Consider the following 14412-nt stretch of genomic DNA (forward strand, 5'->3'; position numbering starts at 1 on the left):
TCAATACGTGGGAGCAGCCATATTTCCGACCGGCGTCACGCAGGCTGGTTGCGTCCTTGTTGTCAAACACCTTCTTTAACGATGTCTTCCTCTGCTTCGTCATTATCGTCACCGGACGACCACTTCCGACCTTCCGCTCTACGTTCAGGGAACTCAGGATACGATATACCGTACTGACAGGTACATTTTCTTCCTTAAAATGTGCCACCGTGAACTTTTTTCCTTGCTGGAAATGCGTTTCGTAGAACCGTACAACGTTCTTGTCAGAGCATCGCGACAAAGTTGCGTCGAACAGCAGACCACGGCCCTTACTCAAACATTCACTGACATTTTTTTGAAGAAAATACATTATGTTATTAATAAAAAATACTGAAATCGATGAAAAAAAAATTTTTTTTATATGTGATTGAAAAAATTCTCATTTTTTATTTAACACCCGTTAGTCGAGATCTACTGTCATATCTAAATTTTTTTTGTCAAATATCGACACTTAGTTTTCCTTTCGGAATACGAGGCAAAACGTATGGTTTAAGGTGCCTATGAAAAAAGGTCATCTAAATTTTTCTTATGGAACTTCGTGCGAAATGATGATTTACACGATAAAATACCCAATGCAAAATATCAGTTCAAAAGGATAATTGCACGAAACGTCGAGATTTACTGTTATCTCAATTTTTTTTGTCAAAAATTGATTTTTTGGCTCTTGGTCGTTTTTTGTCTGAAAAGTCGATTTTTGATAAAAAAAAATTATTGAGATAACTGTATAACTCGACGTTCCATGCAATTTTAGGACATTTGGCATCGAAATTTTGTTTTCGAAAACACCTTTGAAGACGCAAGGTACTTCATCATGCGTCTCCATCGATCGATTACATCAGCTATGAAATTTATTTTGAAAAAAAATTATTTCCAAAACGACTTCGAGTACATCGCTATTTTTTTTTTTGTAAAATTATGTAATTTAAAATAAAATTATCTTTCGCTGCAAACCATCGGATTGAAACCCCGGAAAAACTTTGCTCACGTATTTTTTTAATACAAGATTAAGTACCTTAGAAAACCTTAGTTTTTCTCCCCAAAACTACATCAGCTACATCAACAGATCTTCAATTTACGGTGTAAATGACAAAATCACTCCAGCGGTTGAGAATGAGATCATATAACTTTTTTTCCGTAGAATTGCTGATATTTCAGAAAAAAAAACTTATTTCAATAACAAAAATGCTTACCTTCCTGAATACTCTGGATTGTTTTTTGTGCGATTTTTTTTGCGTGTTTTCATTTTGCGCGAGAACGTTCGCGAGTGTGGTTGTGACGAGCGCCGGCGTGATGGGGCAATCTTTTTTTTTACGTGATTCTTATGCAAATTATGCAATTTTTCCTTACGCGGTTTGCTTGAAATTACTCGTTTTTTTAAAGCGACTTTATTTTTGCGCGTAAGCATCAGTCGCGTTAGAAAAGGATTCAGTGTATTCTATATGCCAAGTTAGAAAAAGGATGTTTTGTTTCTCGATCATAATTTGTTTTCTTCATAGTTTTTTTAACTTATGGCTCACTGAATGATGATAAATCCAGTAAATCTCTAATCAATATTCATGAAATAGTTTGTCCTTAATAATTTTTAAACTTTTTTAAATTTTTTTCGACGATGGCCGAAAGTTTTATCTTTTAACGATGAAGTCCAATATTTTCCGCATTGAAGCGCTGGTATAATAAATTTAGTGTAGTGCGCTATTTGTTCTCGTTGATTCCTCCTAATTTTACAATCTCACAAAAGGGACTAAGTATTAAAACCGACAATAAAAATAATTTGATAGAGCGAAGATGTGGACGAAAATGAACACACCATTACAACAACCACAAGAATAACAATATAAAAGTACCGTAAACCGGGGGCAATTTGCTTTAGTGGTTTAGTTTTTGTTCATTAATCTCAGAAAAATGTGAATATTTCCGATTTTTTATGTTATAGATTTATACCCAATTATTTTTTTAAATCAGTACTGGCGCTAAGACCGCAAAACATTATGGAAAGTTTTGTTCAAAAAAATCATTAAGCGTTAATTTGGAAATCTTTTAGCGAAAATTTCAAAATGTAGCTTAGGGGTGAAATTGATCAATCTATGTTTTGTAGGATTTTCTAGTATCATATGCACGAAAATGTATAGAAAACCAATTAATTCTTCACGTATGGTCATTTTAATGACAATTCAAGGGTTTGAGGATCAAAAACATAATTTAATCCACATAAAGGTGTGGTCATGCCTTTCCATAATTCGATTTGAACACTGATCTGTAGGTCATCCGGAGACCATTCGGGTTATCCAATTGTGGCCGAAAATCCTTGAAATAGTCACCAACGAGCTAGTTTAGACAAACCAAGATGATCGATATGTCGCATGATGGGATTTGGTTCTGGTCATTCTTGGTGCTTTTTGTGGAATAGTTTTTTCTTACTTGAATAGTATTTAGAAGTATTCGATTACTTATTCAACTCATCAAGTATCGGCTAGAAGTGAATTAATGTGTTTAGCGCCTATAAATATTGTTTTGGTGTGTTGAAAATATGTTCTTCACCATAGTTAAAAAAGGAAACGAAAATGCTATTCAGAAAAATGTTAATTTTCATGCAATTTAATAAGTAATTCATTGAGAGCCATTGACAAAAAGAACCTTCAGATGATTATCGAACATGTCAGATTGAAAAAGTTTAAAATTAAATTGCATAATACCTCTGAAAATTTATGTTTGTTTTCAGTAATACGATTGATCAATTTCACCCCGGTGATCAATTTGCCCCCGGATGACGGTACAATAAATACAATATACGTTGATCTATTCATCGCCCTAAAACACTTTCGGTGGTCTCGCAGATTCCTCGTTCCTCGCATTAAAATTCACACTTTTCAACTTTTAAGCCGCTAACATTGTGATTTTCCGGCAGTATGCTCGCCGTAAGCTTCAACCAACATTCTATGCGAATGAAAAGCGGATTTACACACCTAGTAGATTGGAATGCTCCAATGGCCTAGTGGTTAGCGTCTCACATTATCGTCACGGGACATTATCACATCATCTCTCCCTCAGCCGAAGCTTCGTGGACATTTAATCATTTTGAATTAATTTTAGTACTTATGAAGGAAATTAGTGCCGCACACTATCACGATTTTCACGTGGATTTTCAGGTGACCTTGTTTTTTCACGCGGATTTTAAAATTAACGCGATTTCTACGCGGTCTTTGGATCTAACGCGATTTTTTTAAAGGTACACAGCATTTGTAAGGGTATGATTTAAGCTGTAATTAATTTTGTAATAATCAGCATTTTAATTCAAAACGTATAAATTAAACTTACATTGTCCTGTCCGAAATAATTTTAACACGTTCTATAATTCAACAATTCAATTTAATTTATAATTTTTTCATTAGCTTCACGCATTCCTTCTGTTTGATTTCTATTTTCTTTTGTTTATGTCCCTATGTGATTAATTCTTTCTTTTTCGTTTTGTCATGTCATCGCCGTGTATTATGCACCCGGTAGGCGAATCTTGCCCCGGTGGCCATCCTATGGGCGTGATGCCATTTTCGCGGTTGTCGTCGCCAACATCATTTGTGAGGATTGCAGTACCCTTTCAGAATTCATTCAAACTTCGTTGATGTGGAAATATTAGCTGATTCAGATTTTTTTTTGAACCGATGTAACAGCAACTCCCACAGAAATGTGTCCTATAATAGACTCATGAAAAATTAATTGTCTGTAAAAATTTATCAATGAAAACAAAAATTGAAGTCTAACACTGATTTTTTTTTGTTCAAAACCATGAATCCGAGTTTCTGAACGGACATTTTCGTCTATATATCGCAAAAGTAAAACAAAAATTCTAGCAACTTTTTACCTTTCTTGCATTACTGCCAACTCGACTGGCCGCCATTGGCAGCAACATCTCAGATTGCAGTGTAACGATGTGGGTGTAAAGACATTGGTAAAAAATATACTTTTTTTTGTAAAGGGCCAAAATTGTTCTTTCTATTTTTTAGAACAAATGGTAACTTGAAAACTATAATATTTAGAAAATTCTGATCAAACGATTTTTTTTTTAAATTCTTCTGGGAAAAAAAATATTTTTAAAATTGAAATCCATTTTTTCTCAAAAACTTACTATGCGATTGGCCATTATAATCCAACAAGTCACCCTTACATCGGAAAATGAGCACTTTTACAGGCATTATAAGACCTCCAAAATATTGATAAAAAAATAAAATGAGGGAAATTATTGAAGTTTTATTTTAAAAATATCAAACAATTTTAAAAAAAATCACTGGCATTTTTTTTTGTAAATTGAAATTTATTTTTCTCACAAATATGTTTTAATTCTGAAAAAATAGGTATGAATAGCCCTTACTATTTCCAACAAGTCACCCATACATCGAAAGATGAACACTTTTACAGGGAAAGAATTATTCCAACAACAACTTTTTTGTCTTCTTTGAAAAATTACTATTGATGTTTAACTCGTAACATTTTTATGTACAGGGTAACTTCGATATAACGTACATTTTACTTTCAAAATTGTACGTTGTATCGAATTGTACGTTATATCGAAGCATAAAAATGAACTCAGAAATGTAACTTATATTACTTTATTGTGTTGCTATTTGAGTAAGGTTAATGAATAAATTCAACTAAAAGACGAATTCAACCATTCTCATGATGTTTCCCTTCATACTGTTGATTAAGACTTGATTCATTTAGAATCCGGAATCACTAAACAGTTGTACTTCGAGATTAGTTGAATGTACAAATCAAGCTTCAGTATCAAAATACATATAATTTATTGTTCTTTCGGAAAAACTATATACAAAAAATTATTCCTTTGGACTTTGAAAATGTGTACGTTATATCGAAGTAAGATGTACGTTATATCGAGTGACGTTATATCGAGGGTACGTTATAACGAGGGTACGCAATATCGAAGTTTCCCTGTAAAGATTATTGCGATTTACGAGTTCTGCAAACTTTCTTCTATTTAGAAACATGTTAAAAACATATCAAACGCGAGAATTTACACAAACAAATGTTCGAGTATTTTTTCGGAAGTCTTCATAAAAAATGCTCTGTATTTCAGAAACAATCTTGAGATAGAAAGTTGATGTCCCTGTAAAAATGCCCATCTTCTGATGTATGGGTGACTTGTTGGAAATGGTAACGACTATTTTTGTAATTTTTGTAAGAATTTTAAAAAATGGGTTTGAGAAAAATGAATTTCAAATTTTAATTGTTTTTCAGTGTTATTTTGATAAAAATTTGGGATTTTTTCTGAAAATTTTGACGATTTCCTACATTTTAACCTGTGATCAGAATTTTGTAGATATTATAGTTTTCAAGTTATAATATTTTGTAAAAAAAAGAAAAAAATGTTGGTCTTTTAAAAAAGTAGTCTAATTCTTTTTAGAAGATTTCAAGCATGCAAAATTGCTTAAATGGCCAATATCTTTACACCCACAACGTTTCACTCCTATCTGAGATGGTGCTGCCAACTCCTAAGACGAGTTGGCATGAAATCCGTCTTATAAATCAATATAAATTAAAAAACGACAACTTTTACTAAATTTGTTCTACGAGTGACTTTTGGAAAGTTATAAATTTTCATTAAAAAATGAAGAAAAAACTCAATATAAACCCTACACTAGAAAAAACGTATTTAAAAACATAATTTCAAACATTTCGACACAAAGGTCGTCAAATCGATTTGAATAGTAGCAGCAGGGCAGCCTCCAGATGGCACACAATAGTATTAGTCCGCGGCCTTCCAGCTCGGAGACGGATTCAGGTATGCTTTTACATTGAGCGATTCCACGCCAAATCGGCCGGCCGGCTGCTGACTCGACCCTCTCAGGTTTTTTTTGAAAATTGATACTAATGGAACCTACCCGCATTCAAAATTATTGATATTTTTTTCAAAAATCGTGACTCAAAATCCAGATGCCTGGCTAAAATATGATGTTTGACAAAATTATTGGAAAATGAATGAGCTATTTAGGAAAAATGACATTTGCACTGTTAAAAAATTTTACTCAAAAATTAAACCTAATATTTAAACCTTTTATTTTTTAAAACAGTCCCACAGACCTTGAACATTTTTGTATATTTATATTTAAAAACATCCCCAATTTAACAAAGTTTGACGTACAGTGATGCCGTGGTAAATTCACCAAAATGGAGATATGAACTTTTGAAACGAAAGACAATATACTTGGCTACAAATCGTTCAAACGTTACAAAATGAATAAGGAAATGTGTAAGAAAAAAGGAGTTTTACTTTTTACAACTCATCTTACTGCGGATTTTTTTTTTATAATCGATATAACTCAAACCCGCAACTTTTACGAACATGTTTCTTTGAGTGGTTTTTGGAAAATTTTCTGAATTTTCATAAAAAGCAAAGGAACAAATCAAAATTGAAGTTTCAGAATAAAAAAAAATATTTCGAATACTAAAATGTCAAAAATCACTCAAAGGAGTTTACCAACTAAACATACAATGGAACGAACATATGGCACACAGTGGTGCACCTTTTCTCGTTGGTGGCACCGCGTCGATTTTCCTGCAGTCTGGAGGAAAGTGCTTCTGTAGTTTTGCACCATACGCACAGCTGACGTTGCCAAATGTATAATGAAGTGGTTAAGAAACGGGGAACAATAGTGTTGGTGTGGAACAAAATATAATCGCCTGTGGCCGAGGGTGTGTCAATTGCGAAAAAAACATGACCTCGTCAGCTTTCGCAATGAATACATATTGCGTATATTGACATGAGGAAACAAGTTGCGATATATGACTGTCTTGTGCATTGCTCTCGCGAGGGTAAGATGGGGAAATGTCGTATAAATCATTGATGTACAGCAACCCTTCATCATAGGGTGCCATTTGGTGTTAGAAGCCGGAATTCAATGCAGTCAATGTCATTTTCGAAATGCTTCGATACTGTACTAATCACTGTCGTTTTCCACCCACTTTCCCCCGCAGGTGACGTTCAACAAGCGCAAGTTCGGTGTGATGAAGAAGGCATACGAGCTGTCGGTGCTGTGTGACTGCGAAATCGCCTTAATCATCTTCAGCAGCAGTAACAAGCTGTACCAGTATGCCAGCACCGATATGGACAAGGTCCTGCTCAAGTACACCGAATATAACGAGCCGCACGAGTCGCTGACAAACAAGAACATAATCGAGGTACGTACGCCGGAGCGCTGTGGAGCTAATTTCATACAAAGTATTACCTTGCACAGAACGGAACAAAGCTCCCGCCGCCGCCGCTGCCGCTGCCTGCATTGACTTATTTGTTGCTACCGAAAGAAGTGTTTCATAATAAACCTCTCCGACATTTGCTTTCATTTCCCTACTAGAGTTGTCCTTCCCTTTCGCGATTCCCTTTCTTTGTTTTTAGTTTGTTTTACTCTATTTCGTTGCTATCGTGTTTTGTAACATGTTGTGTGGTGTTCTAACATTTATCGGATATAATACCATCGTGTTATTTAAGATTTTCACACCCTTCCTCGGTTACTCCCCCCTTTCGCGATAAGCTTCCGCCCCCTCTTGTGCCAATCAAGTTTACAGCAGAGATTGTGTGCGTGTGTGCTGCGTGTGTACGGTAATATTTTCAATGAGGCTAGCCCCCTCCTCGTGGCACTGTCCGCAGTCGTAATTCTTGTAAGTCCTGTCTGCTTACAGTTACAGGTAAACGCACAGAAGGAAAACAAAAACGGCACGATGTCACCGGACTCGCCGGAACCGGAGGACAGCTACACGCTGACGCCCCGCACCGAGGCCAAGTACAATAAGATCGACGAGGACTTTCAGATTATGATGCAGCGAAATCAGCAGCTGTCGTCCGGAGGCAGAGTCAATATGGGTGGCAACAGTTACTCGCTGCCAGTGTCGGTGCCGGTGATCGGAACGTACAACGATTCCAGCATGCTGCAGGGCAGTCCCCAGATGGCACACAATAGTATTAGTCCGCGGCCTTCCAGCTCGGAGACGGATTCAGGTATGCTTTCCATTGAGCGATTCCACGCCAAATTGACCAGCCGGCCGCTGACTCGACCCTCTCAGTTTTTTTTTTAATTGATACTAAGGATGGAACTTACCCGCATTCAAAATCATTGATCTTTCTTTCAAGAAATCGTAACTTAAAATCCAGATGCCTGGCTAAAATATAATGTTTGACGAAGTTGTTGGAAAATGAATGAACTATTTAGGAAAAATAACATTTTGAATGCACTGTTAAAAAAAATTACTTAAAAAATTCAACCTAACATTAAAAACTTTTATATTTTAAAACAGACCCTTCTTCTTCTTCTTCAATGGCACTAACGTTCCTAGAGGAACTTCGCCGTCTCAACGTAGCATTACTTGCGTCATTTTTATTAGTACTTAGTTGAGATTTCTATGCCAAATAACACGCCTTGAATGCATTCTGAGTGGCAAGCTCTAGAATACGCGTGATCACAGTGCAAGTCGGAGGAAATTTCTTTGACGAAAAATTCCCCCGACCAGAACGGGAATCGAACCCGAACACCCGGCATGTTAGTTATGACGCTAACCACTCGGCCACGGGAGCACGAACCAGACCCACAGACCTTGAATATTTTTGTATATTTATATTTAAAACTTCCCCAATTTAACAAAGTTTGACGTACAGTGATAAACGTGATAAACTCACCGAAATGGAGATATGAACTTTGAAATCGTATCTATTGTGAATCCGTAACCATTCAAAATAGTATCACAAAATTGGAATCTACATGCGATTCAACATAAAAAACTAAATATATCGTTTTATCCTAGGACCAACCGCTCTCGAGATCGAGAATGCTAACCAATTATTTTGTATGAAAATAATGTTAGCGAAATGCCGGAACATTAGTTGAAGTGTCAACAGCACTGCCGTAATCTCACATTTTGAATTACGAATTCGCAGTACGAGCCTTTTCTTAAAATTGCATGTATAATCAGCATACGCGTACACTATGAAAATAAGATCTGCACAAAATGTGTGCACTTGATGGAGAAAAAAACATTGCTACCGGCTTAATTTGTGAAAAAAATGCAGTACACCCAAACTAGCGTTGGCTGAAAACATTTCATCTTTGGCAGAAATGATGCCATTTCGTGCGCTGGAGGGTCAAGTGCGCAAATAATGAGCTGTTTTAAAAGCTTAAGAATAGTTTGTATGTATGCGAGCAGACATCTCTTTCTGTTTTCTTCTCTCATTTCATTTGGGATTGTGCCAAAAAAAGTCCATACGACGTCAATGGGGATCGAAACAAGGCCGGCTGAAATGTAAAGCTATTTCACACGACCACGCTATCCATATAGCTGCCAGTGCTGTTAAAAAGAAGCGTGATATAATTACACCTCATCATAACATGAAGTTGGAAAGTGTTTTCTAAGAGAATAAAGAAGAACATGAACGAAAATATATCTTTCTCTGTCTGGGCCGTGTAGTTGGCAAACTATACGAAAAGCTTCCATATGCTTTCATTTAAATGTGTCTCCTGTTTTGCTCGCTCATATTGGCTCTAGCATATATATATTATACAAATGGTATACATGTATTGGGGAGTAGAACATTTTCTGTTATTTTTCAGCTCATTCAATGTAATAAAATTAACTTTATTAACTTTTGGTGTACCAACGTCATTTTGTTGTGGAAGCAGCGAATCTTAATCACTCGTTCCACAACCTATTGACGTATATCCATCAAAGCATGCGTTGCGTAGGCTCTAATAATTGAGAAGCCGATCAGAGCAATTATAAACTACACCGCTTCATATTTCGGACACTCTGTAATAATAACTTAAAATGTTTAATGTCGTGATGATATAACTATAAAATTAATATCACAATTCTTTCTTCTAGAGTAATTCTTTAGTTATATCATCGGGGCATCAAGCATTTCAAGTTATTATTACAGAGTGTCCGAAGTATGAAGCTGTCCGAAATATGATTCAGAACGATAATTGAAGTCATCTACGTTAAATAAGATGATGTGAAAAAGTGGTCTCCTACAAGGAAGAAGTCATGTGACTTTCATTATGCTAAACGTTCACTATGAAAGCTGTTGCCCCGTTCTCGAGTTTTTACGAGGTCCTTTTTTCACATTTCGGTAAAACTTCGGTGTTTTTTGGAAGTATTTTATATTCCTTATTGATCTACAACAACAAAAAAAAGTTAATGTCAACTTTGGAGATTACGGCAGAGTAATATTCATTTTCTGATATTTGCGAGCATGTTTTTCATTATATTAACACTAAATCTAAACCTACAATCAAAATTCATAAATAAGTATAAAAAAATCACTTATCACGACACTGTATAGAATATACAGTGTGGAAAATTCGTTTAAACACAGTGCCTTATTTTAGTGCTTTTGTAAGTCAACAAACAATAATCGATCCATGAAAATTGCAAATGTTGGACCCTCCAAATCATAGTGTATTACAGTATTGCTTCCAATTCTACGTTCTTATTTGGCTGAATAAGAAATAAAAATGTCTTTTTTTCGGTATTTTTCACGTCAGATCAACAAATTGCCAGCACTAACAAATGTCTTGCGTACTAATACAACAACAAAACTGAAATGACAGTTTTCCAAGGTTTTTGCTGTCATAGGTGCGCCAGTCGCTTATATTCAATTGTGTGCGTTTAGACGAATATCCCTCCACAATATGAAATTTTACCTTCTATTAAAGGCGTACGCAGTTTTCAAATTAAATGATTGTAGGTCTAAACTATACACCCGACAACCAATCAAATATAGTAACTTCGAACCAAAATTAGCTTGCGTTTGAACGACGCATAGTTGTCCCGTGTTACTTTTAGACAATTTTCACTTTTCTTCTTGAAACGATGTTTTTATGACTAATTTTCAAAGAAAACACAAAAAACTTATTGTTTGCTCCCAGCTTACAAAAAAAACATTATCAAGCTAAATTGTTCCATGTTAATATTCTAGGCATAACTGTCCCACAATGAATTTTAAACCCGTAATTGAGCTTAATTGATTCGAGTGAAATTGATTTTTTTCTCTAGTTTCGAAGATATTGGATCCGATTGTTGTCGACAACATCAACAAGATGTTGGACCTTGAAAATCTTCGCTAATACTATTTTTAGAGAATCGTCCAATAGAATTCGAAAAACCCAACATCATGTGAAGGTCATACAAAGCGGTTTGTGAAAAAACCCTTTTTTCATTTAAATTTGTAATTATGCATGTAAACAAGTCATTACATCCAGTGGCATCTCGTCCGCCTGTTCAAACTCTGTTCATATGACAGGTAGACAATCTTAAGAAAAAAGTGTATTATTTCACATTTGTAGCATGGATAAATATGGATAGGAATTATCGAAGGTAATTCATTTGTAATTTCCAAATTATCCCGCATATCCTTATTTTCTTTTCTATTTGGGTGAACTTCTCCACCCTGAAGAATGTAATCTGATGACTACACTTGACTACACCACGCAACCCGCACGCAACACAACACTACGAAAAAAGCAGTAATGACTACCGGATTCAAAACTTTCAACTGCACTCGCTGTTCTTCAATCACTTTTCTGCATTTTAAAGTGCGACAGGGCAAACGCAGCCATGAAGCACCATGAAGCGATCACTACTACTAATGCGCTGCCTTGCGTAAAAATGACATTTGAGGTTCAACGTTTTCCGTTGAACAGATGGAAACGATAGAATACAGATACACACACCTTGATCGCCGCCAGGGATCTTGCGTTTCAGGAATTCATAAATAACAAAGTTTTTAGCGGAACGTAAGGTGAAATTCAGAGCTCTGATGCTGAAACTTGTACTACAGCCATAGGTCTTCACGCATTCATGCTTGAGTTCAATTCTGTATTCTTGCTCAATTTTTTTACGGTTACGGATGTTCTTTATGGAATTTGCAAAAAAGGGATTAGACGTAGTAGAATGTGTGCGTTACGCCAAGGACTGCCTTGCTTCTATAGAGGAGCTCAAAGAAGATCATCATTTCGACAGTACCCTCAAAGGTGAGATAGTCGGTGTTCAGTCAGATCGGACTACGTAACATAATTATGATTTCGAGTAAATTGAACTCAAAGTTTGAAATTGTGTAGTTTTAGTAGCATCCAATCATCAATCATTCCAATTCAATTGTTTTCTACAGCTCTTAGTTACTCTTTAACAAGATCGTATGATGATAATATCACGACAAAAAACTTTTTAGGTCCATCAAGAGGGTTTCGACTGGCTCTGATTGAACAAAACTATTTTTTCAGAGACTTGGTCCACTTCGAACAATTTATTTAATTAATGATATTAATGGAAATTTATAATTTGTCCGATAAAATGTTGCCAGACCACATTTCTCGAACAGTGGAAATCGAATCCAGATGCTACTCTGTTGAACAGACGTTGAAGGCCTAACAGTGCTGAATGGTATCCATGGTTGGTACGACGAAAAGGCACTCGGAGGAATACGTGGTCCCGTAGAGCTCGAGGTCGAATCGATAGGTTGTTGTTCTTCAATGTATATTTGATGATGAAATCATTTAGTTTATTCAGTTCAATTTCTTCCACTAAACCTATACAATGAAACAAACCGGTTTTACGTCTTGAAACAGTATTTTACTTACCAAAAATAATCGATTAGTATGTATTTTCAAGTATGATGACTGTGATTTCCTTCATGAGATGATCGGCATTCATTATTTTATTAGGAAATTATTGGTAAGTTGACCGTAGGATTCCTTTGTTATATACACTCGACAAAAAATTAGAAGAACAGAGTGCGAAGTCGCAAATTTTAAGTGATTTTTGACATGCTGTAGCTTCGTGAAAAATCCACGCACTTGGTTGGTATGTTAGTCGCGTAGGATTATGTACTTCTGGTACGATTTGGGATTAAATGCTCCTCTAATTTACTCCAAACTTTGGAAAATCGTTTAGAAAAACGGCAAAACGTATCATTATGAATATGAAACGTTCACAAATGTTTAGGAAATACACTAATTTCCTGCAAACATTAGAATTTACTGTGGTATTTGCAGAATTATAACAGATTTCGTAAAAATCCTGTTTTTGGCATTTTTTGAAATCGATGCAAAAAATTTGAATAATTTTTTTCTATCGAAGTAACAAATTATCCTTGTGCAGAGTTTATTGTAGTTTTCAAACTTGTCTTTCGATTTGCGATGTTTGTTTATTGAATATTCATCATCATAGACGAAGGGGTAACCTTGTTTTCAAACTGAAATATCTCTGTATGGTTCTACAGGAACATTGCAGGAACCAAATGGAAGCTGGTTGATAATATTAATTGAATTTGCTGTTGGGTTGGTTAGCAAAAAATTGTTCACAAAATCTTTGGAGAAACAGAGAAAAATCGTTTTTTAATTACCTCTCGATATTGTTGCCCATTACACTTACACAAACCAGGATAAAAATATGTACGTAAAATATTCTAAAACCTGAAAGTTGTACATTTACATTCCATTGATATGCGTTGAGTTTTCGAAGTTACAGCATAAAAATTTCCGGCTTCGCACTCTGTTTCTCAATTTTTTTTTCGAGTGTAGATAAATGTTAGGAAATAAAAATGTTCGAATCTGTCATCACAATACTGTCGATGTTTTGATGTTGCAAATGTTGATTGATTATATCCGACTTAATTACAAAAACAATATATCAAAACCAAACTTCGTTGTGTAATTCCGTAACAATAGGCGATAGGTCAATACAAGCGGAGTCATAATAAACGAATTCTACTGTGTATAAAAATGTGCACAGAATCAGAAGCATGTCGAATTTTAGGATCCGAATTTTGGACGAAATGGAGTCTAACTTCTTCAGATTTAGATACAGGTAAACAAAGCTAGAGAATGGTAGTTGACTTCGTTGTACCTATGTATTAAGATGAAATACATATTAAAGATAAAAAAAATCTAAATGACCGAAAACATTAGAGGAACTGGTACAAATTCGGTACCCCGTGGGTAATTTGGTACCCACCCGGATCTCCGCAAATCCGATTAACATTATCAACCAGCTTTTATTTGGTTCCAAGAACGCTCCTGTAGGACCATCCCACACAGATATATTTCAGTTTGAATGAAAAATTACCCCTTAGTCTTTGATGACGAATAATTCCATCGCAACGAAAATCGAAAGGCAGCAAAATTCTGCACAAGGATAATTTGTTACTTTGACTAAAAAATTATTAAAATGTTTGCATCGATTTCAAAAAAGTGCCAAAAACTGAATTTTTATAGTGCTTTACAAAATCCACTGTAATTCTGCAAATATACCAGCAAGTTATAATGTTTGCAGGCAAATTTTTAGCCTAGTGTATTCCCTAAACATCTGTGAACCTTTCAT

General features: G+C 35.3%; 1 protein-coding gene across 12 annotated transcripts in view; it reads left to right on the plus strand.

Annotated features, from left to right (window-relative positions):
* Positions 1-14412, plus strand: part of LOC129771247 (myocyte-specific enhancer factor 2) — a 224506-nt gene that overhangs the window by 193368 nt on the left and 16726 nt on the right. For 11 of the 12 annotated variants that reach the window (XM_055774693.1, XM_055774696.1, XM_055774694.1 and 8 more), the window contains exons 3-4: positions 7024-7227; positions 7726-8041. In XM_055774693.1, the coding sequence (XP_055630668.1) occupies positions 7024-7227; positions 7726-8041 (520 nt within the window). The remainder of the gene's footprint in view (positions 1-7023; positions 7228-7725; positions 8042-14412) is intronic. The other variant, XM_055774700.1, reaches the window with a different exon arrangement.

The sequence above is a fragment of the Toxorhynchites rutilus genome, chromosome 2, assembly GCF_029784135.1.
Source record: "Toxorhynchites rutilus septentrionalis strain SRP chromosome 2, ASM2978413v1, whole genome shotgun sequence".
In the NCBI taxonomy this organism is placed as follows: domain Eukaryota; kingdom Metazoa; phylum Arthropoda; class Insecta; order Diptera; family Culicidae; genus Toxorhynchites; species Toxorhynchites rutilus.